Here is a 22,708-nt window from a genome sequence, read left to right as displayed (position 1 = left end):
TACAAATTTTTTACCAACAAACTAATTACAAGGAAAAAGATGAAAAACTTATTTATTCACCTTAACATACGATAATTTCATAAGGGAGATCGGACAACTACACTAATGACCATCAAGTCACTAACTCACCATAAGGAGACTCTCCACTATAAATTAATAAGGGTTAAAAAAAAAATATTCAAGATTGTGGGCAATTTGTAAGAATTTTGTTTCAAGATTGTGGGCAATTTGTAAGAATTTTGTATGTCATCATTTAACAAACATATGGATAAAAAAACAAAGTAATTATTTCGATTTTAGTTTGGACCAAACCACCATATTTTAATTTGGATCATATTTGGTAGATAAGTAGATCGCATTGTGAACTCAATTTTCCAAAACCAAATTCTTAATCGGATCAAATTTTACAAGGCCCATTTCAAACTAGATCCTCGATAAACACAAATTGTAGTCCCTCCGTGTTTTAATAAGTATTACACTTTGTCCGGCACATAATTTTAAGTAATATAATTGACTTAAATAAAATAAGTAGGGTAGTTGGAGTATTAAAAAATTGTAAAAGAAGGAAAGTGAGGTTAATAGTTTATTGAAAAGTAATGAATGTGAGAGGAAATAAATAATAAAAAAAAGTAGTAGTACTGGGTTTAGGTGGAGATCATGAGATCAGAGAGATATTATATTTAAATTTAGCTTTTACCAAAAAAAAGAAGTGTAACACTTATTAAAATACGGAGGGAGTATTTAGTTATTTATTAATTACATCGATCGACGAATGATTTTGGCATGTATTACCAGTTTTATACCATTTTAAGATATATTTTAAATGATTATCTAACGCCCAGAGACGTTTGGTTAGCAAGATCCCTATGAAATGAAATTTATAATGGTACCCAATTCTCTTAATATATACTACCTCCGTTTTTTTTTTAGTTGACACGTTTTGACTTTAGCACTATTCACTCGCTCTCATTTGACCGTGTTTTGTGTTTTATATGTAATGAAAAATATAGTCATGTGGGATCTCTTTAGATTCGTCACAATATATATTTTCAAAATATCAATTTTTCATAATTTTTGTTTATCTGTAATTAAAGTTATTATTGATTGAAGTTGTGCATTGACAAACGTGACTTAAAAAATGTGTCAACTAAAAAGAAACGGAGAAGTATCTAAGAACTCAAAGACCATACCAAATTATATAAATTAATTAACAAAAGTAATTCCAACAGTCTAATTTGATACTTAATTTTTTTTTTTCAAGTCTCGATTGAGTTTGATATATGGTGGGTTACAGTAAATTGTCAACCTCCACACAACTTTAAAAAACCCTATGTCCCAGCATAATTATCCCAATTATGTCAAAAGGTTATGACTTCTGAGAGGCCAATTATTCATGAAAAACCTAAGGGGACAACAACAAGTATCATAATTCATAAACTCCATAAAGTATATAATAATTTTAATTTTTTTTCACTACCTTCTAAAAGCATAAAGTGAGGCCCTGTTCTAAGCATTCATCATCTACTCATGCCTCTTAACGGAAAAAAGGTAGTAAATCAATCATTTCCCTTTATCTTTTCCTTCTAGAGCCAAGCATAAATTTGCATTCTGCAGAGTAAGTGAGCCTTCCACTATCAAAAAGAGGGAGCAGTTTACGCTAACATTGTAACTGATAGACTGGTAACAGGGCCAACAGCAAAAGGACATGTGAGCGAAATCAGTTCTTTTGGTAGTAGACACCATGCACGGCTTATGAGCACAGCCCTGAGCAAGATGTGGGATGACACTTGAACTCACTCCTGCGATTTATGTCCAATGGGCTGACCGATACATGGACCTGAGGCACACTAAGGTCTTGTTCTGTCCACGAGGACGTCTACAAGTGTGTAATTATGATAACTTCAATAACATGAACAACAATGCGTACTCTTAGCTGTGTTTAGGATACTAGAAAGACCACGCTGCACTGTAATGCTGACAAAATTGTAAAAGCACCACCTCAAACAATATGGTAAACCATTTTTGATACTTGGCTGCTGAGCCAATTTAACATTAAGTTACTAATATATTGGTTTCAAGGGATATAGCTATAGAGAAACATCGACGATATGCCAACTCAAATACAATAAAACTAAAAAAGGGAGAAAAAAAAAAGACAGAAAACGGGGGGTGGACATTCATACAAGATGGCATCGACAACCAAAGATCAAAAACCAGAACCAAAATCATACTCCCTGATGTGATACTCCTAGAGATCTACATTCCTCCTTACAAGCATTTTTCAGAGTTTGAGCTGTTTCAACTTCTCTACTGCTGAATTTTGAGTTTCCTCTTCACAAGCCACCTCCCTAACAGGATCTCTTGGCTCCATTGATGATGCTGGACTACCCTTTTCAGGTGGTGGGGCAGCACAAACAGGATTAGCCTGTCTAATACAGACAGGCGGTGCAATTCGAACAGGGGAAGCCCTTGTCACAGTAGGACACAAAGTGGATGGGGGAAGAGGTTTCACAATCGGATCAGATTTTGTAGATTCTTGAGATTCTCTTTCAGCTGATTCCTGAACTGCTTCTACTTTATCTAAAGCTTTGCTAGACTCCGGAAGAGGAACAGTTGATGGGTTCTCCTTTGGACATGGTGGAGCAGAGAAAACAGGAATACTTTGCCTGATGCATACTGGTGGTGCAATGCGCACAGGTGGAGCTGTTCTCATTACCGGAGGAGCTGCAGCTGATGATCGGGGAATGGGTGGTGCAGAGTAGCAAGGCACAGAATTCCTAATAGTCACTGGCTGTGCAATACCATGGCACGGTGATCGCACATGGCGTATTGGAATGTATGGAGGTGCCCCCATGCCTAAGAATCTCTGGGACTGAGCTCCTCGGGATTCTGGAATCTGGGACTGGGATGATGGGACCATATTATCAGATAATGAAAATGACAAGGGTCGGACTCGAGGTGGTGTCTTCTTTGGGCAGATGAGCGGAAGAATCTTGGATGCTGTCACTGGACGACGCTGTGGGCTTGAAGGCCTTGGATTCTGGATTGGGAATGTTTGGGGGAATGGCAAGGGTTTACTTGATGCAGTTGTCATCCTCTCCCTCAGCCGATAACTCAACAAAGCTCGGGCTATAGTCACCTGCTCAAGTTCGTCACTGTTTTCTTGCTCTGATGATGATGATGAGCTCCCCGACTGTTGTGCCACTGTTCAGATGACACTAAATTAATACTTCAAGCCAACTTAGAACAATCTCTTCGTATACAAAGACCACCTTATACTTTAAAAAGGGTCTATGTCATTTTGCTAAATAAGAGCCTGGTTTAGTGAGATCATAAAATGAAACTGATGCAAGAACTAAATTATCCATGCAACTCACGGTGTGAAGGAACGTTTTTAATCTGATGTCTCATGATTAAATGAAACCAAATGAAATTACTTACATTGTTTTAGAGACTGCCAAGCAGCCAAAGCTGCATTTTTCTCTGCCTGTTTTTTATTTTTGGCTGGCTCCCCTGTGAATATGATACCAGCAAGTTCCACTTTACCAGTGAAAACAGGTTGATGCCCTAGGCCCGATCTGTAAGTTGTGTAATGTGGCAATGGAGCTCCAACTCTTTGTGAAATTTCTTGTAAAAGGTTTTTGTAAACCCCTGTCTCATCCTAAATTTCAAAAAGAAAACAAATTAATCAGTCTCAGAACCCCATATTGATTTATTTAAAAATAATAATATATTGAGCTAATTCATAAGATTGCAAAAGATCATATTTTTTCAAGTAGCACTGAAGAAACTTTGCAAAAGAACAGAGGGCGGACTACATCCTTAAAAAATCCAACATTGACAACAACTTAGAGCAGAAGGCGCCCGTTATAATAAGCATGTACAAAGTGGCAGAGGAGCAAACTAAAGGGGAGAAGGGAAACAAAACAGTTTGCAACTTTACCAACTATCAACAATTGGGGAGCTGCATGTAGACTTGTATAGACATTTAATCTAGCCCAATAGAATAGCCATGGAACTACACTAATATCTATGTTGTTCTATTTGTTCCAGGCCTTCAATTACTTCTCTTTGCAATCCATAAAAAAGGTCATACATTTCGCCTTCCAACCACCAAAGGCATCCGAAATACCACAATTTAAGGATACAAGAACTTTATTATTCTATTAATATATAGACATAATCATCTCAACAAATGCAATCATAAACACCAATTCATCACAGCATTATACACATTTTGTGGCTAAACACATTAAGCTCAAATTTTGCGAGCAAATTTTTAGTTATATGTTTAAACCCATCGTGGCCGCTAATCCACAATAGCTGTCGTAAACTGAGAAGTTATCAAATGAAAGCAGTAAGGACCACTAATGACAGTAGCCAACCCACCTAATGCAACTACATTAGATGGTTAATCAATCCAAGCTGAATTACTATTTAAGCAAAGAGCTATCTAGACTTCCTCATTACCTCGAGTTTTCAAATTTTCCACCTTAATTCACATGCTAAAACTTCATACATTCCAAGAAAATTACAAGCAAAAACCCCTCTTTTACACAATCCCATCATAATATACATTGAAAACTATTAATTTTTAATTCCAATTTTAAGTAACTTACCGCATTTAGTTCATGAGTTAATAAAGGGGTTGATCAACATACATACCCAAAACAAGCAAAAATAAAATTAATACAGTACAAAAAACCAACCTGAAATCAATTTCACGAAATTTAATTAGTCTTCTGCAACATTTGACTTATTAAATCACAATTCAAAAAATCCCAGGTTTGATCAACATTTACCCAGAATTATTAATTAAAAAAAATTAAAACCCCTTTTTATCTCCCAAAAATTAGGGCAAAATTCCAACAAAATCAAACAACATTCCCATAAAATTGAGGAGATCAAGAAGATTCTGGAAGAGAAGAGGGAGAAACCAACCAGGATTCTGGCAGCGAGAGAGTGAGAAGGACCGCGAGAAGAGAGAGAATTGAGCGCAACTTCGGCGGCGGCGTGTTCAGCTTGACGAAGCGTAGAACAATACTGAGGAGACTCAAAGCTTTCGCCATTGAAGTTAACGATGGCCTTAAACCTAGGCGCGTGATCGGGACCTTCTCGAATGCAAGTATACGAGGGTAAGTTAAAGCAACTCCTCTGTGCCAGCTCTTGTAGCTGGTTCTTATACATCCTCGTAACTTTCTTACTTTCTCTCTCCGACACCACAACCGCCGTTGATTCCGCCGGAAAAACACCCGGAACCACCGTGTTCGCTGCCGTAGGTTGTCGGCAGCAAAATCGGGGTTTTGGCAATGGGAGGGTGAGATCGAGGAGGTGGGGTTTTAGGGTTTTTGAAGGAGAGGAGAGAGAAAGTGAAAATGGAGGTGGGTTCGGGTTGAATGGGTCGGGTTCGGGTCGGGTGGGAGGAAGAAGATGGAGAAGGAGGAGGAAGAAAAAGGAGGTTTGTTGGGTAGTGAAGTGGAGGTGAGTGGGGGGTGAAGTGAAGAGGGAGAAAGTGATAGAGAGAGAAAATTATAAAAAATAAAAATTATGAGAGAGAAAATGAGTTACTCCGTATTAATTAGGGAGAGTTGGGAGATGGAATTTAATTTTATTCATTAATTTTTTTTAATTTTAATTTTATTTTATTTAATTTTTGAAAATAAATAGTAGTATAAAAATGAAGTATAAATGGATACAGAAGGAGTCAACAGAACGTTGTAATTGTTGTTATGGTGTTGGTGTTGGTGTTTGCATGGTTGTGTATCACTGCATCTTTCTTCTTGGATTTTTCTGTCCTTTTTCATATTACTTTTATTTTTAATATAAAGAATTATTTTTTTACGTTTTTTAAATTTTGTTGGTGATTTGGTCATATTGTTGTTTAATTTAATTATGGTGCTTGGATTGTACTTTACATGAGGCTAGTTGATGGGGAGAATTGTCAAATGTCAATGGTTGAGTGAGAACATGGTGAGCTAGTGATACTCCTTTTTGCTGGATCTTTAGCATCCAACGTCCCCTTTTATTCCTTTCCAAAGATGTTTAAATAATAAAAATAGTACATCATTCTTGTAATGAATGAACTCAGTCAAATAGGGTGTTCAAGTTTACTTTGGATTAATACATGTTTAAGTTCTGCTAGCTTTCACCGGGTGAGGATGAATGGGTACGACTGTTTATTAGTTTGAGTTCGAATTGAGTTTCAAGTTAGGTTGGTTTGATTCTAAGTAGAATCAGTTCGAGCTTGAGGAAATTTTTTGTGTTTTTACGTATAGTTTGGTTCGTATTTTGGTTTGAGTTTATTAAAGACTTCCTTCGTCTTCAAATAAAATTCACATTTCTCCTATGCCTCATCGGACGTGGATGGCCTAAATACGGAGCTTCCGATTACGAACAAAAATAAAAGTTTCATTCCTACAATAAAAAAAGTTTCATTTCACTTTTATCTATTATCTAATTACTTTTAATCTATCAATCAAACAACCCTATACTATTTACCTTCCTTATTGGGTAAAAGTTAACTCAATCAAGTGATGCGAGCTAGTTCGGTTCTCAAAATAATTTAGGGGTTGACAATTGAATGAGTTAAACATCAACATTATATTTTCATGTAAATAGTCATCTCTAAAATCACTTATATATTGAGATTCTTAGTGATATATTTTTTGGTCAGATTTAAGGCTTGGGCTAATGAGTTTAGATTGGGTCCATTTTTGGACGAAATTAAACGAAGTTTGAATAGATAATAACTAGCTAATTAATTTCACAGATATGTACAACTTTACAAGTTAAGTCGCCTTAAATTAACTTTTATCTCTTTTTCAAATATATGCAACTTTGGTTACCAAATTTTTAGGCTTGCGTAAGGTATCAATTCTCCGTGTGTCTAGTTCAATTTGGGCTCAAAGCTTAAATTCTAAGTTTTTTTGATTGATTTCATCGATGATCGTGTTATTTAGTTAAAACAACTTGAGTTGGTTACTCTTATTATATAATGACTAAGTGGCATGTTGAATACTATTGTCAAGAGATGATGCTTAATTTTAAAATTTGAGTATTACGTTTATAAAGTACTAATATATAAGAAAAACATAGGGTCAACAAAGTCCTAAACCCTTAAGGGCAAGATTTGAAATTAAAAAATTCATTGAAGCAACTTTTGTATGGTTAATGTTAACAATGTTAATAAGTTGCAATTCACATGTTAATGTTTCAAGTCCAATCCATTCATCCTAGCTAAAAATTTAAGTGAATATGCATAGCAAAATGTTTGAGGATTATGAATTAGACCGATAAGATTAGGGTCAAGATAAGCTCAAAGTAAGCACCACCAACGATTATTTGTTAGAAATTTGTAAATGTTGCTAAATTCTACTAATGGGACAACCAAAGAGACATAATAAAGGGACTAATCCAACAAGGTTACAAAACCCTGACCATTGTTAAGGCCAATCAAAGCAATGGGGTTTAAATTGCTTGTTTCATTGTTTGCATATATGCATCTACAAAATTGTTTTCTTTTTTCTTTTTAAAAAATACTCCGTAATAACTACTTCGTAGCTTGTATGGACTTACCATGATCCATGGCGGCACCAAGCAACAAATAAGCCCAAATTAGTAGGATGCTAATGCCTTCTAATTCTATATGGATAAACTGATTTCATTTCCAATAAGTTAATGGGCAATAATCTCAGATAAGGTACAAAACCACAAGAAATCAAGGCACAGAAAACAGCAATTTTTTTTTTTTTTTTTGGGTGGGGTGGGGGTGTTAGGGATTACCTCAAAAGAATTAGAAGCTTAGTGGCAATTGCAAGATTATTAAGACAGCCGAATTCAAACTATTAGTGAGCGCTTGATTTATGATGTTTTTGCATTTATTGAAGAAATAAAACAATATTATCTGAGACTTTAATAAAACCAACTTATACTTAAAGATGATGTAATCCGCCACGTTAAATACCAATTATCGGTCGGAAAAATCGCTCGCTGCTTCGACACAAGGAACTATGATCACAAAGCTTATACATGCAACAAAATCACATATTTCTGACTACATTTGAGATAAGCAAAAAAAAAATACTACGCTCCACAAGTTTAGCAAAGCCCTCAATGCGTACGAATTTCAGCCTTGCAATAATCAATAGGTAGCAAACTCCTGGGGCCTATGGGTGTAATGGCGGAAAGACTTAAGATAAAGCCAGCATTTCGACATTCGTTCTAAAAGTGCAGAATGAAGAGATTACCACAAATTTGTGAAGAAATATTCACTTCACTCAGCCAGTGTTTATAATTCCAATCAAAGACCTGGAAAACAGTAACAAACCGTAGACCAGAATAGCAAATACATCTGCATCCAATGCTAACACTATTGCAAGTTAATAAATACAAAATTCATGTCAAAACCAACAACCTTCCCCGCAAAACTGTGGAAAGTTTGACAGGAAAAAAAAAATCTGCACAAAACCGGATAAATGGAGGTCCCCTCCATTAATACTATGATAAGACTACAATTTATGTCTGAGTTTTGATCTCATATTGGAAACTCAATCCTTAACAGATTTGCTGGACCAGAAAGAAATATAGGTAAAAAGAACTAAATATGCCAAAACATCAACACAGCTCGAATAATGGACAGAACATATGCAATGAGAAAAAACAAAATTAAGCAGTGGATAAATTATCATTTGATCCTCCACAAAGAAAAGCCAAAGACATACTGTACATAAGTTTGGCTTAAATGCATTTGCCATTTTGGAAAGGGGGATCGGCAGCACTAGAACAAGCTTAGCATCATACGCTGATAAATCAGCTAGCTTCACTCAAGAACAGAAACCTCCTGTTCAACCCTCCAGTAATTTGCATCATTGAACTCTGTCCCTGGTGCACCTTCATCAGGCTTCTCCTCCGATACTTTTGATGGTACAACATTTTTCTTCAAAGGCCCTGCTTCACCAACTATTCCTTCCTTTAGTGCCTGTTCCATTGCCTTCTCCGTACCTTCAGGTTCAACACCAACAAACTCTACATCCTCTTCAAATAATGAGGGAGCGGCAGAAGGTTTTTGGCTTAAATCACCATTAGCTGATGCTTCCCTGCAGTCTTCAACTCTTGAAGTGCCATTTGGCAGTGTGACTTCCCCATTTTCAGAGCTTTTGTTAGGTATCACCACCTCATCCACATTGCAATCACTAACAGGGTGCACATGATCAACAAATGGGTTGGTACTCGATCCATCAACCAACAAACCTGATGTTTCACCCCAATTCACCCAATCTGGTGCAGGCCTTTCTGCAATTTGGTCCTTAGTATCAGAACAATCAGATCCAGCAGTTGCTGCCCCAAGGGAAGGGTCCACCTTGCAAATCTTACTCTCTTCGTCATCAACTGGATTTTTTCCACATACATGCATATCACTCTGCTCGGAGCTGGATGTGCCACTAGTGGAGTCTTTAGCATCGGCCAACTCTTCATCCTCACCGACAACAACCTCGTCATCACTGCTGCTGTTCCCACCATTTACAATTCCGTTCAAACTGATATCATCCATTGCATCAGATAGAGAGGTACTCACTGGTGTATCATCAGTTCGCTCGTCTTTAAAAGTAAACCAATTTGAATTTGTGAACAAACTGCATTAGACAAAAACATTTTAGATTTCAATCTCATGCATCCAAATCCATACACGTGGATGTCAGGAAGAGCTAAAAAAACAAACGCAGAGCATTTAAGGCCAAGACGCAATGCAACTAGAGAAAACAAACCACATGCTTTAGCATATTAATTCGCAAGGCATGGGACATTAAGCTCATTACAGCCAATTTACAATCAGCCTTTGGATCATGAACGAGTAGTTTAAAAAAATCTTTGCCTACTATCACAATCAAGACATTCAAAGGATTTTACAACACAGATGTTTTTGCCATTGGCTATAAAAATAAGGAAGTCACACATTGCCTTGGAGAAATCCACCTTGTATCCCTAACTTGTCTTGTCCAAGAACAGACCATCTTACCGATTGTGCCTACCCCATATTGCATCAGGTTGAAAAATTTACCAGTCCCTCTATCCCCAAATAAAAGTCCCATTTACCCAAAGGTCTTGGGCCTATATAAAAGTCCCACTTCACCTTATCTATTTTTTTTCACATTTAATCAATTAAACCCCACTATCTTCTATATTTATTCACTTTTGATCAGCCAAAACCCACTATTTTTGTATTTTATATTCACCTTTAATTAACCAAACCCTATAATCTTCATTTTATTCAGCTTTCTAAATATGTGTGCAGAAGAAAATAGAACTTTTATTTGGGAATGGAGAGAGTAGAATCAAAGTGAAAAAAAAATAAAAATATGAATATAATGTTCATGTTTCATCAGTTATCTTCTCTAATGGTTTAGTTCAACAGTTCAACTTTGTAAATTAACATTTACAACAATACTATGGTGGCCATTGCATTTTTCATTATTATATTGTAGACTAAAGGTCTAAAGTTGACTTCATGTGCTTATGAATTGTTTAGTAGGAAAGTGTTTGTGTATTGAATCAGTGATCAATTGGAAACAGCACCTTAACAGGGACAAATATGTACATCCAGCCCACAGGCCCCAAAAATAGCAGGAACCTCTTTAGAGTCATAATATTAATGTTGACATTGATATTATCATTAAATGATGATGCCAAAAGCCAAACTTTACACTTAGTATCTAATAGCTTCCTGTTACTTCATCGACAATGCAAACACTAGAAACCTTAAAAGATGAAATTAGTCACCAAAAAAAAACATCTAACATATAAAGTGAAAACAGGTTTGAAGGCACCCTCAAGATGTTACACTAAACCACAGTAAAACCAACACTGGTATTACTGTCACAAAAAACATTATAATGTTAACAAGTAAATGATTTAACAGCATAGATGGGTTAATGTAAGCCAAAACCACATTACTAAAAAAATCATACCTTCCTTGGTCATCACCAAGACGCAATGAAGATATAACAACTTCAGCAGATTCATCATCAAAGTAGACATCCTGCAAATAGGCATGAAGAAAACTATAAGCTAGAGAAGATTAATTTAGCAAATATATTCCCCCTATTTGAAGATGGTCTTTGCCGCTTTTCTAGTGTTTCTCTTTTTCACAAAGCAATATGTTATTCTAATACCTCGTCATCCCGATCAACAGCCCCATTGTCCTGCAACAACAAAGATAATAACATATTACTAAGTTTTTTTTTTTTAAAAAAAAAAAAGAAAGAAGGTGCAGATGGTATAAACTATGAAGCATAACCAAGACTAAATGCCAAAGCAGCCCTATACCTCTTCAGCACCTTCATTCCCGAATAAATCAGGTCTAAAAGCCTGACTAAGGTTATTGGCTAAAGCAGCAACATCATAGTCTCTATCATGAAGGTCGTCATCATCACTATCCCTTGTTCTGTCATGCAATGCAGTTGGACGCCTGCATGTAGTGGGGTAAAAATGAGTTGGAGTCAATTCATATATGTAGTTGCTAAGAACACAAAATCACTATGACAGCCACCATGAGGAACACGGCTAGCAATTTCATCATAACAAAATCAATGCATTATTCCATTCTTTTTTGAAAACATGGATGACAGAATACTTGGGGGGGGGTGGGGGGGGGGGGGATAGGTGACCAAAAGCTACAAAGTTCAGTGTCTACAGAAATGACTAATGCGACCATAATTCTCTTGGCATGGAGTTCAAAGCGGAATGTTATCTTAATTTGCTTAGCTAAATACGATAAGAGAGAATCATTAGCTGCACATCTAGAGACATTTTCTTAAATTCACATTAAAAATAAGTGTTTTAACGACTATAGTATGAGATATGAAATTAATTATCTTATACTGGTCCATTAGAATAAGCGAATTTTCAGAAATAGGTGTATCGTGTACGAGGATAGGCTGAATCCCATTTGGCCAGCTCTACTTTATTAAGTTCTCAGTTTGCATACTAAGTTAAATTTTAGGTTTATATGAGTAAGAAGTACCCACAATGCAAAAAAAAAATCAAAACCTACGCTACAAAATCAAGAAATATTTTTTTTTTTTTAAAAAACACAGGTGGGCAAACAAATATTTTGCCTACACCAGGAAGGCAGACACCCATTGTGAAATACTTTTCTCCTTGAGAAATGATCTTAGAAACTTCCTGTTATATTCCTCACCACAATAGTAATCCTCTACAAACTGACATGAAGATGAGAAAGCATGTACATGATTGCATCCTCGTCTTTTAATTTGTGCAGCTCTAAATATATGATAATTTGAGAAGTACATTTTTCTTTGAAAATGCTGCAGTTTGCCTTGCTATATGATAAAAACACATACATGCATGGATGAAGAGGCACAAGCCATTGACAACAACAAATACAAACATGTTGACAAATTTGCTCCAAGATTAGCATATACCCGGAGAAGCATAGAGCTTATATGCTATTTACCACAACGCCACTAAATTACCCTTAATAATGTTAATGACCATTGAGACATGTTTATAAAAAGATCCTCTAAGACTAAGGGTAAAGCAAAAGGGCAATGTAGGGCTGTAAGTAACATCAGCTTAACATCAAATCGAGGGGCATACCACAAACTATCGCCACCTCGTGGAAATCAAAAACCGAAAAATAATGCTATATAAAATATTAAACGAGATAATTTATAGCAACAGCAATCTCAGACATGATTTAACACATACCCACACGCCCAACGGTAGACATTTTCTAACACGTTTCTTTCCTGCAAAACTAAAGCATGCCATTCGTTCCATTCACCAGTTTCCTACAATCCAGATATACAGGAAAAAAGGTCAACAAGATGGTCAAACAATTGAAAAAAAAACAGTACATGCCTAAAAAAGTAAGCATCAATAAACTTCTGAGTCTGAAGCCCTCAAAATACTATATGCACCTGAATATATGTTTGAATGCTTCTGTTGCCTTGTCCAAGTTGTACAATTTTGTTAGCAATTCGAGTTATATGTCCCACATTACCAACCCTTGGCAGCTTCTTATCAACAGCAGGTACTGTTGGCTGCAATAATGATGTTGCACAGAGAACATCAACCAAAAGATACCACAGCTTTCTATAATATTTTTTAATATGCTAAATAATCCAGAGCTTTCCCCTATACTCATCCCCCATACTCCCAAAAAAAAAAAAAAAAAAAAAAAAAAAAAAAAAAAAAAAAAATCCACCACACACAAACACAAAACAAAACCAAAAAAAGTAAATAGGCTGATTACACTTTACTTTGTGTTAGAAGTTCTTATAATCTAAATTCTAAACATAAAAAGTGTTTAACCAAAACAGTGGTCACCTTACATGCAAAACGTTTGAGAGATGAAAATTCCTCCATATATTCAAGCAACACATGGTGGACCCATTTTATCCTGAGTATTAAAAGCTTATTTGTCAATTCTGTCACCAGATCTAAGGGAAGAAGCATTTGCTTACGGTGACACATGGTGCCATACTTAAAAGTCAACAACATCTGATGGTAGGAAATTCACAGATCTTCCAAGAAGCATATGACCACAATGCTCTAGGCAAAATCATGTCCAAGAGTATGATACACTATGCTAATAACTGCAAGATTAGTGTGACATTATTTTTTAATTCTAGGGTGATATATTAATTTGTTGGGTGTAACTTTCAGGCATCTCACAATAAATACATGAGTCTCACACACTAAAGATTTGTACATTGATCTATATATTTAATAACAGTTTACACTGCTAAGGAAAAAGTCTACAACAGAGCAAAAAAGTAAATGGTGAGCAGCCATTGAGTTCATATTGAGATCTAGCCATGTTACACTTCCTTGGCCATGTTATAGTTGTTTATTCACTTGGTTAGCAACTTGATTTCCAAAAAAATGAACATCCTATAGAAAACAACAATTTCACTACATACAAGGAGATTTTTACTTGAAGAACTATCGTAAGTCATAACATTGGCATCATTAAGTTTGAAGAAAGCAAAAAACACCGTCGATTTACCAGTTCACGATCACTAGAAAGCATAGGATGCTTATCAGCATCAAGAATCTTTCTGATCAAATCACAAACTTTGAAAAGATGATCAATAATAGTATCATTCCGGCTCTCCAAGCAGGATGATATTATGCTTTCAACATGATGATGTAATGCATTATTGTATGGGTACCTGAAATGTCAATTATACCCACATCAACATCAATAGATACTAATTATATTTGAACAGCAATCAATTTGGACAATATAGAGCACCAGCAACTCACTCAAAAAAGAGATCTAAGACTCTTTTGATGGTTCCAGAGTTCACCAATTCCTCTTCTGCAGCTTGGTTGCCAGCTTTCAACAGAACAGCAATGAACTCAACAATCTGGGAAAGGCATAATAATCAAGACAATGAATTCCATGCGCAAGATTGTAAGAAAAATAAATTATTCAGTGAGGCTAGGCAACACTTTAGCACCCATATCTCAATAGAAAGATAAGGGTTCAACCCACTAAGCACACATGTACCCCACCTTCCAAATTGTGTTAAAAGTCACAACATGTCAACAAAAAAGAGTGGAAGAAGTATAACATATAACATCAATGATAAAAAAAAAAAAAAGCAAAAAAAAAAAAAAAGCAGAAGATAAAACTGAACATTGTGTTCAAATCAAGAAAGTGATATTCAGACAGATCTGCAAGGAAAAATGCACTTTGTATGGCTGAAAGAACTACAGTTAGTCACCAGTGTGAGTGTGTATCCAAATAAACCATTTGAAGGAAATCTAAATCTTTTGCAAGACCATTAGTTCCCAGACCAAACTATTTGATACCAAATTGATTAGGATAACCAAAGGAAAGCCTTTTCCATCACCAGCTGCCCACTTCCAAGCACCAAATGTTCCTTCTAAAGCGGAAAGTCAAAAACTCTTGAAAGAAGCACTACCCTCCCTAATCAAGAAATAGAGATTAAGGTCCTTATCATCACAAACACACACAAACAAACAAACAAAAAAGATGTAATCCAAAAAAATTTCCCATAATTTCATGGTGAATTTTTCCTAGATGATACGGCTGGAAATCTTTAAATTAAAAGATCACACTTAGCATAGGGATTCATATTTCAAAGGCTCTTCAGATATTTGCAAGTTGGCCACTTTGCAGGTATTTTAGTTGGATAGGAATGGTAAAAAAAAATAAAAAATAATAATAAATAAATAAATAAAAAATAAATCCATGGCCTTATTCAGGATAATTTTTCTTCAAGAATATAAATCTCTAATGTCATATCTCTGGCCTTATTCAGGATTATCTTCATCTGATGTACACCATGATTGCATGCCCTTGCTCAACCTCATACATGAAGGGACCCTTGTCCTTGATATCCAACTGTAGTGTTGCTCAGGTAATTAAATAAATCACCAATTTATCTTGAAATAACCAGAAAGACACAGTACCATTATCACTGTGTGGCATTAGTTAGAAAATTTGCCATGTATTTCAATCACCATGCATTAGATGAAAAATAGATATGGTGTGATAGGACCTTATGCTCAAACACTTGAGAACAACATACTCTCAATTCTACATAGGACTAGAATGGGCCACATCAAGCACCAAATTGAAGTAGTGCCATACTAAACTTTCCTGATCTCCTTTTTCAATTTTTTTTTTATTATTCAGGTAATTGTATGTTCTTTCTACACCCAAAAGAAAAAAAAAATGACAATTTCAAGATGACGTTTTGGATGTGATTATATAAGGGGGAACTGAAACATCACAGAGAACAGTACCCATCGCAGAGCAAGCCAGAGAGAAATAGACCTTGAGCCGATGTTTTCCTAGAGGTGGTCTTAGAAAACCATATGGTGTGGGTAAAATCTTCTCATCAGATGTCACATTCAAAAGCATTAGCAAATCACCTGTGGAACACAAAAAAACAAATAACTTTTAAAAAGTGAGTGGCGCATAATTATCAATTAAAAAAAGGCACCATTAGCTTTAGCACTGATATAGCAAACAAAAGAGAACAAACACACAGAAGCCTGATGCAATGGCAAAGAAAACACAAAGAAAATAATAATACAAGGACACCATGTAAGAAAGGACCTCTAATCGATTAATCCAATAAAAGATTTGACAAGATAACATAGCAGTAGAACATTTACATATAGCAGTGATATATATAGAGTTTCAAACTAACCTAGTCTAGGTATCATTGCGCTCACAGTGTCAGGATTTACAGCAATAGGCGCCTCGTACATATGTTGGCCTCGTAGAGAATGGTACAACAAAGAAGATGTCGATCTTCTTGGATCCAGTAAAGATATACATACAGACAAGGAATGTACTAGACCAGACTTGGTTGAGGAGTCTTCGAGCGCATGAGCAAAGATCCTTTCAACAAAGCTGCATATAACAAGGAATTACCTTCAGTTACTAGTTTGTATTTTTTAAACAATTTCTACCTCCATCCCTAAAAAGATTTCGCACTTGCCTTCAACGAATGTCCCACATATTTCAAACTTGCCTTTCCAAGTAAATTCTCTTTCTTTTCCACTCTACATCGTCCCTACACTTTCTTATACTGTTTACCTTTATATCCATTATCCTTAATCTCCATGCAAAAACCAAGAGTGAAATCTATTTAGGGATGGAGGGCATAGTAAGCATAAATAAGTATACAAGAAAGTGATGGTATAGATCTACAAACCTGGGACTGGAAAGTTTTGCTGCAAGAGGCGAGCCCATATTCCGAGTAATAGCACACAGTGTTTCTGCTGCATTAGCTTGTACCTCTGATGGGCACTGACTCATTGAACAAGAACAAAGGAGAAAAGAAACCATCAGCAAAAGGGAACCAAACAAAAGGAGAACGTGATACACTGTCACTACTACAGACTATGGCCTTGTTCTTTTTCCGTTAAAAAATAGTTTCAGAAATAACAAAATAAAGATAAGGTTAATATAACTAAAATAAAAAGCTGATAAGTTTAGGCAAGTCTTGAAAAGAGCTACCAAGATTATTAGCAGCTAAATTAGTTCAGTTGAGTACAAATAGGTTTATCTAAAGTCTTACAAGTTCAAATAAAGAAAATCCAGGTAAAACAACATCGTCTACACGGATATGAAAAGGCTAGATTTCTTTGGGACTTAGTACCCTTTTTCAGCCTATTTGGTATCATAAACTTAGCTTGTCTCACTTAAGAAAAATTCTGTCATTAATAGGAAAAAACGAAAAACAATCCTCTTGTGGTTTGAATTTGATCTATTATCATAAGCAGAGAGTGGTTCTTGGGAGTATGGGGAAGAAAAAAATTCTACTCGGTGAACAATGTCCAAAAAGTGTGATTACTTTGTACATAGTTCTTGCCTCCCAACTCCTTTCTATGTCCCAAATGTCTCCCTGTTTTTTCTTGCTGACATGTAAAGTAGGGAATAGTCAAAATATGGCTTTTAGGAGCTTTTAAGCATGAGACCAGCCTTTATCCAAACACATAGTTTTTAAAAACACAAAAGGCTCATCCTCATAACCTCGATCATTCCACCACCACCCTTGAAACAGATTTGCACTCTCCCATCCTCATTAGTACCATACACACTTCAGACATTAAATTTTTTACATGAAAAACTAAGAAAAAGTTTAGAAAGGAATACAATATAGGAGAACAAGAGCACAAGTTACACTTACAGAAGGACTCAATTTATCAACTATCATCTCCAGCAAATTACTGTCAGCTAACCACCTCATGACATCCATGTAATTGGGGTAAACATGATCATCAGCACCTACAAGTCGAACTAAGACCTGTCCAGAAAACAATAACCAGCACAACACCCACTAAGAACAAACCATGATCATTATTGACCGAGGGACCAAAACTATCAGAGTAACTGACCTCCATTATGGATGTAATTCCAATCAAATCAACCAGCTGCTGGAAAACATCTTGGTGAGCCTGTTGAACAAAAACCACATAAATACGTAATTTAAGCAAGGCATGGACGATGCAAGACGACACTTGAACACCTTCGAGGTTAAGCAAGTCATCAAAGACCTCTTTGACGTTTGATTGAAGCTACAGGCTCTATTTTTGGGTTTGAAAAAGAGAGATGTGAGTAATTGAACACTTACTTGCACATAGTTCATGAGTGGGACTGTCTTCCTCAACATGAGACACACAACAACCTATTATGCCAAAATGGAACCAAAACATCAGCTTCCAGCAGAAACAGTGCAGCAGCACCAGCAAGAACATCATCACATTAAATTAAAAATAAATAAATAAAAACATGGCATACTTTGCTGAAATACCCAGCAAGCAAGGCGCTATGAGGTCGGTTGGGTTCCAAAAATGAGAAGAGAAAATCCATCATCTGAAAAGTATCAGAAATAAAGATAAATGTGCTAGATTCTTTTTTGGGAAAGCCGGAAAGGTAAGACCATGATGGACAAACAGAAACCATACCTCCTCCTCTTCCACTAATGTCCTCAAAATGACATCAATTTCACATGTAAAAACCTCTGAAGCCACAAATGGGAACCTACAATACCAAGCAACAGCAAAATACAAACTTCATGAGTTTTCAGATGGGCCATTATCACACATCATATGGAATTTTTAAGGATCAAACCATGCAATGAGAGTTGGCATTGCACATCATTCATCCAAAAACAACTATTGTCAAAGGCTCAAAGAATAACCAAAGAGCTTCCCTTGAAATAACTATCAAGTATCAGCTTATATCTCAGCTACCCAAATTAGCCCTTTAAAACTTATCAATCAAGCATTGCACAGCATTCATCCAAAATCAGTTTGTCATACCCTCAAAAGTACTTCCTCTCAACAATGGTAGACATCAAATAAATTACCATCAAACAGAGTTTCACTTGCAATTTAGGGCTGCATTTCTTGTAGTAATATAATTTAAGAAGCTCAAGAAAGTTGATCGAGCAACTTTAAAAGTCAAAAGGCAAGAAAAGGAGAAATCTAAGGAGCTTCAATTGAAGTTACAGGCAACGACACTAAGTTAGTTACAGTAACAGCTAGTTCAGACAAAGAAGATTAACGTTTGAAAAGGAAATTTGAGCTTGGAAACCAATAGCTTCCTTTACTCCTCCGAAGTTAGTGACTGTAGAATGATTTATTCACCTATTTATTTAAAGGACCAAAGCATGACAGGAGAAACAGCTAAACTGGAACATTAAGTAGTCAAATTCACACAATAAATTAAACTACATAGCGCCACATAAAACAGCTATCAACAAATGCATATAAAAAAATGCAGTTAAGATGTAAAAAGTGTTTTACTTGAAGGTGCGTTTGCTGTCAGCATCCTCTGGAGGTTCTTCTACAACATAGCGTAAAAGCTGCTCCACCTGAGCTCTGTCCCGTAAGCTGGAGGAATTTTACAATCAAAAAGATTAAAAAACAGAAACACATAGGATCTCCGCAAAATGACCAGGGACAAACTTGAATATTAATTAAAAAGGTAGATGGAAACCATAAAGGAAATAACAAACATCACTCCGAAAAGAATCAATTACAAGTTAATCAAGCGACTGTTTAAAGTTTTGCATTCTTGGATTATTTCTTCTTCATCCAACAGCTCTTCCAAAGTGAAGTTGTCCTTGTCTAATATAGTATCAACCTAGACAAAGAAAAAAATGTAAAGCGTCAACAACCTGAAGCAGTGAGTAAATCAGATTAAATACTAAGTTCTTTAGGCAACTATAATAAAAATCATTCCAATTTATTACTGATCCAAACCATTATTAATTACCAAGGAACCAGTGTATAAAGTATTTTTCTTAACAATATAAAAGAATGTCACTAATGGAAGTCTCGATGCAAAGACCCTACTTATTTCTGAGGGACACATTGCATTATAATTTCTTTCTTTAAGATTAAAAGCAACTCTTTCAAGATGTGATAGAATTCTACAAGAAAGTTAATTGATTTTTATCCAAGCAAAAGTACAGAAAAAGTACAGCCTGGAAGTACGAGACCAAGATGATTTCCACTTGAAAAGGGAATCCCCTTCTGCCTCTACTTTAAAAAATGAAAACTTACCACAATTTCCAGGAACCCATTATAACTTGTTTACTTCTTGTATATTTTACTGTTGTACACAAGCAAATATATACCAAACTAACATTCTAGTTTAGTCAAAAAAAAAATAATACTCCCTCTATCCTTATTTACTTAACCCATATAAATTTGCACAAGATTTTATGCACACAATATAGTAGAGGAAAAAAAAACGGTGGCTGAGAATTGTACCCAACTCAAGAGAAAAAAGTTAAAAACAAAAAAAAAAATCTAATAAGAAAATGGGGCAAATAATAAGGGACGAAGGGAGAACTTTCCTTCCAAACCTCAACAAAAGAAAAAGAAGAATAAAGTGTCCCCTCCTATGAATCAAAAAACTCAGTCTGATTCATTAGATTAATTCAGCAGATGTACACCATATTAGTTAGACCTCTTCACCTGACCAAGATTGGATTTCACTCAACTGAATCTTAAAAAATTTCAGAAAAAGATGAAACACAAGAGCTAAAAGTTTTCGGCGTTACTTCAGCAATCTAGAAACGCTTGGTTCGCACATAAAAAGACTATGGAATAAAGTGTAATACATTGTTGTCATAGGAGAGCATTAAGACAAAATGTGAGAGGATGTTTTATTGTGCCTTACCTTGCTGATTGCTACAACATGAAAAGTAGGCTAATTCAATTGGTTTTGCCTCTAAAAAACTAAAATGAATATAGCAATTATTCAATTTCTTTAGTAACATTGCATGTCTCTGAACATTCATTTCAACAGCACGTATACAAGGGCAATTAAGGGAAAAAAAATTGGGATTTGTTCAGCAACATTAATTTGAACAGCATGAATACAATGATAATTAAGGGCATAAGGATGTGGGATTTGTTCAGCTTCAGCAACTTCCTCACCCAAAATAGATACCAACATGTCTCAAACGATCACACCCTAGGAATAACGTCGACGGCATAGGAGGTCCAATTCGGAACACACAATAAACTGGAATTAGCCAGGGAGAGAAGCCAATAATGAGGAAGATTTTATCTAACTTATTCAAATAACCAAGTAAAAATAGAACCCCAAAGAACTAAAATCAAGCTAAATCCTCCATAACTCATCTAAAAACTTTCAAAACCCGAATCTAACAGTTCAACTCCCATCCAAATATCATCAATCATTGAACTTTGAACATTTCAATAAATCCCAAACACATCTAATACAGCATAAGCCACGAACAATAATACAAATTAAACCCAACAGATCAAAAATTAAACACGATTTAAGAACAAGAAGCTAAAAAAACCCAACCCCGGATTCAAAATTTGAAAGCAAGTTAACAAACATACCGGCGACGAAGCAGACAAGGCAGTGAGCTTCCAAAACATGACGAAGAATCAGCCAGTAAAGAGGGGAAGACAAAGAGAGAAAACCCAAAAAGCTCGGAACTTGAAGGTGCGCAAAAATGGCGGACAGATCTAGTGGAAACCCCAGAAATTGACTGGAATTGAAAGAGGGAAAAGGGGGCAAAAAGGTGGGAGAAGAAAAGGCGAGATTTGGGAGGTGATCGAGTGAAAGGGAGGATAGAGAAAGTAGAGAGAGAAAGAGAAAAACCCTAGATTTTGTTGAAGATGGAGGAAAGCAGAGAAGGGAGCTGAGGAAGGAGGAAGAAGAGGGCGGAATTTGATGTGGGTGTGGTGTGGTGCGCAAAAGTACAAATGTATTATTTAGACCAGATTTTACAAGTGAGTGTGTAATGAGGAAATTGAAAATGACATTAAATAATGTGGTAGGTTTTTTTTATTTAAATAATTATTAAAAAAAAATTGGTTTGTCAACATGAAATTTATAAATGGATCATGAGTAGTTAGGAGAAAAACTAACTTTTGAAAATTTTTGGTGAAGTTTTAACTATTTTAGTTGGTTTTAAAGTGAGGATTATTACATAAGATTTCGAATTTAGAATTTCAACTATCTTTCTTTATAGGGGGTTTAGAATTCGATAATCATGAATTCATGATTTGATTGTTATAACTATTGAATATGTGGCCATTTGGATAGAGAGTGCAATAATCTTGAAGATGATCAAATTGATAACACGAAAACCCTTGAAAATTTAGAGCTTTTTTTGTTTTTGTTTTTGTTTTTGTTTTTAGTTTTCTGTTTTTTGAAAAACAAAAAATCACAAAATGTGATTTGAACTTTTTTTGTTCACAGTTTTCAAAATAATGATGATTCTAATAAATTTGTCCAGTTTTTTTTTTTTATTCTTTTTAAGAAATATATCATATGACTTTCAAAATTAAAAATCAAAAACTATGAACCACAATGATGCCGAAAGGATCTTTAGGCATTTGTTTTAGGTACTACTACTAATTTTACGGATAATCAAATACCCAAACTGACCATTTATATTTAAGGTATAGAATCTATGTTATTCTTCCGATAATTTGCCATGTAGGCTCATTGATATCTACTATGCATCATATTATGAAAAACTAACTCTTAGAATTAAAACAAGTGGGATTTTAAATAGCTTGGTTGGTTAAATATTTGAGTAGTATCACTCAATACCTAAAAACTTTTTTTTTTTTTTTGGTTTCATGTTTCCTTTTAATGTGTTTTGAGATAGTTGTTCCCTCTCCATTTTGGTAAATT

At 35.4% G+C, this 22,708-nt stretch overlaps 2 protein-coding genes across 2 annotated transcripts; both read right to left on the bottom strand.

Annotated features, from left to right (window-relative positions):
- Window positions 1–1,983: 1,983 nt before the first annotated feature.
- LOC110711818 (double-stranded RNA-binding protein 2-like) lies at window positions 1,984–5,804 on the bottom strand. The gene is made up of 3 exons (XM_021890247.1): window positions 4,942–5,804; window positions 3,442–3,661; window positions 1,984–3,204 (listed from the first exon to the last, which is right to left on the bottom strand). Exons 1-3 carry the CDS (start codon window positions 5,185–5,187, stop codon window positions 2,282–2,284), a joined length of 1,389 nt encoding a protein of 462 aa, XP_021745939.1. The 5' UTR covers window positions 5,188–5,804; the 3' UTR covers window positions 1,984–2,281.
- Window positions 5,805–8,351: 2,547 nt separating this feature from the next.
- On the bottom strand, window positions 8,352–21,840 carry LOC110711817 (serine/threonine-protein phosphatase 6 regulatory subunit 3-like). Its single transcript, XM_021890246.1, has 19 exons — window positions 21,400–21,840; window positions 19,557–19,660; window positions 19,321–19,407; window positions 18,478–18,553; window positions 18,311–18,385; window positions 18,144–18,197; window positions 17,908–17,967; window positions 17,700–17,816; window positions 16,722–16,816; window positions 16,212–16,417; window positions 15,833–15,930; window positions 14,290–14,393; window positions 14,030–14,195; window positions 12,939–13,061; window positions 12,727–12,809; window positions 11,323–11,464; window positions 11,169–11,198; window positions 10,965–11,035; window positions 8,352–9,632 (listed from the first exon to the last, which is right to left on the bottom strand). Exons 1-19 carry the CDS (start codon window positions 21,436–21,438, stop codon window positions 8,819–8,821), a joined length of 2,544 nt encoding a protein of 847 aa, XP_021745938.1. The 5' UTR covers window positions 21,439–21,840; the 3' UTR covers window positions 8,352–8,818.
- Window positions 21,841–22,708: the final 868 nt, after the last annotated feature.

The sequence above is a fragment of the Chenopodium quinoa genome, unplaced genomic scaffold (assembly GCF_001683475.1).
Source record: "Chenopodium quinoa cultivar QQ74 unplaced genomic scaffold, ASM168347v1, whole genome shotgun sequence".
NCBI lineage: Eukaryota > Viridiplantae > Streptophyta > Magnoliopsida > Caryophyllales > Amaranthaceae > Chenopodium > Chenopodium quinoa.
Note: the sequence above shows the minus strand (reverse complement) of the source record. Positions and strands in the feature narration are given on the sequence as shown.

Coding starts and splice junctions, on each gene's coding strand:
- LOC110711817 (XM_021890246.1), bottom strand. CDS start 21,438: ATGTTTTGGAAGCTCACTGCCTTGTCTGCTTCGTCGCCG. Junction 16,418..16,721: donor GCAAAACTTTCCAGTCCCAG/GTTTGTAGATCT, acceptor TGTTATATGCAG/CTTTGTTGAAAGGATCTTTG. Junction 11,465..12,726: donor GTCTACCGTTGGGCGTGTGG/GTATGTGTTAAA, acceptor CACTACATGCAG/GCGTCCAACTGCATTGCATG.
- LOC110711818 (XM_021890247.1), bottom strand. CDS start 5,187: ATGTATAAGAACCAGCTACAAGAGCTGGCACAGAGGAGTTGCTTTAAC. Junction 3,662..4,941: donor CTCTCGCTGCCAGAATCCTG/GTTGGTTTCTCC, acceptor TTTGAAATTTAG/GATGAGACAGGGGTTTACAA. Junction 3,205..3,441: donor TTGGCAGTCTCTAAAACAAT/GTAAGTAATTTC, acceptor TCATCTGAACAG/TGGCACAACAGTCGGGGAGC.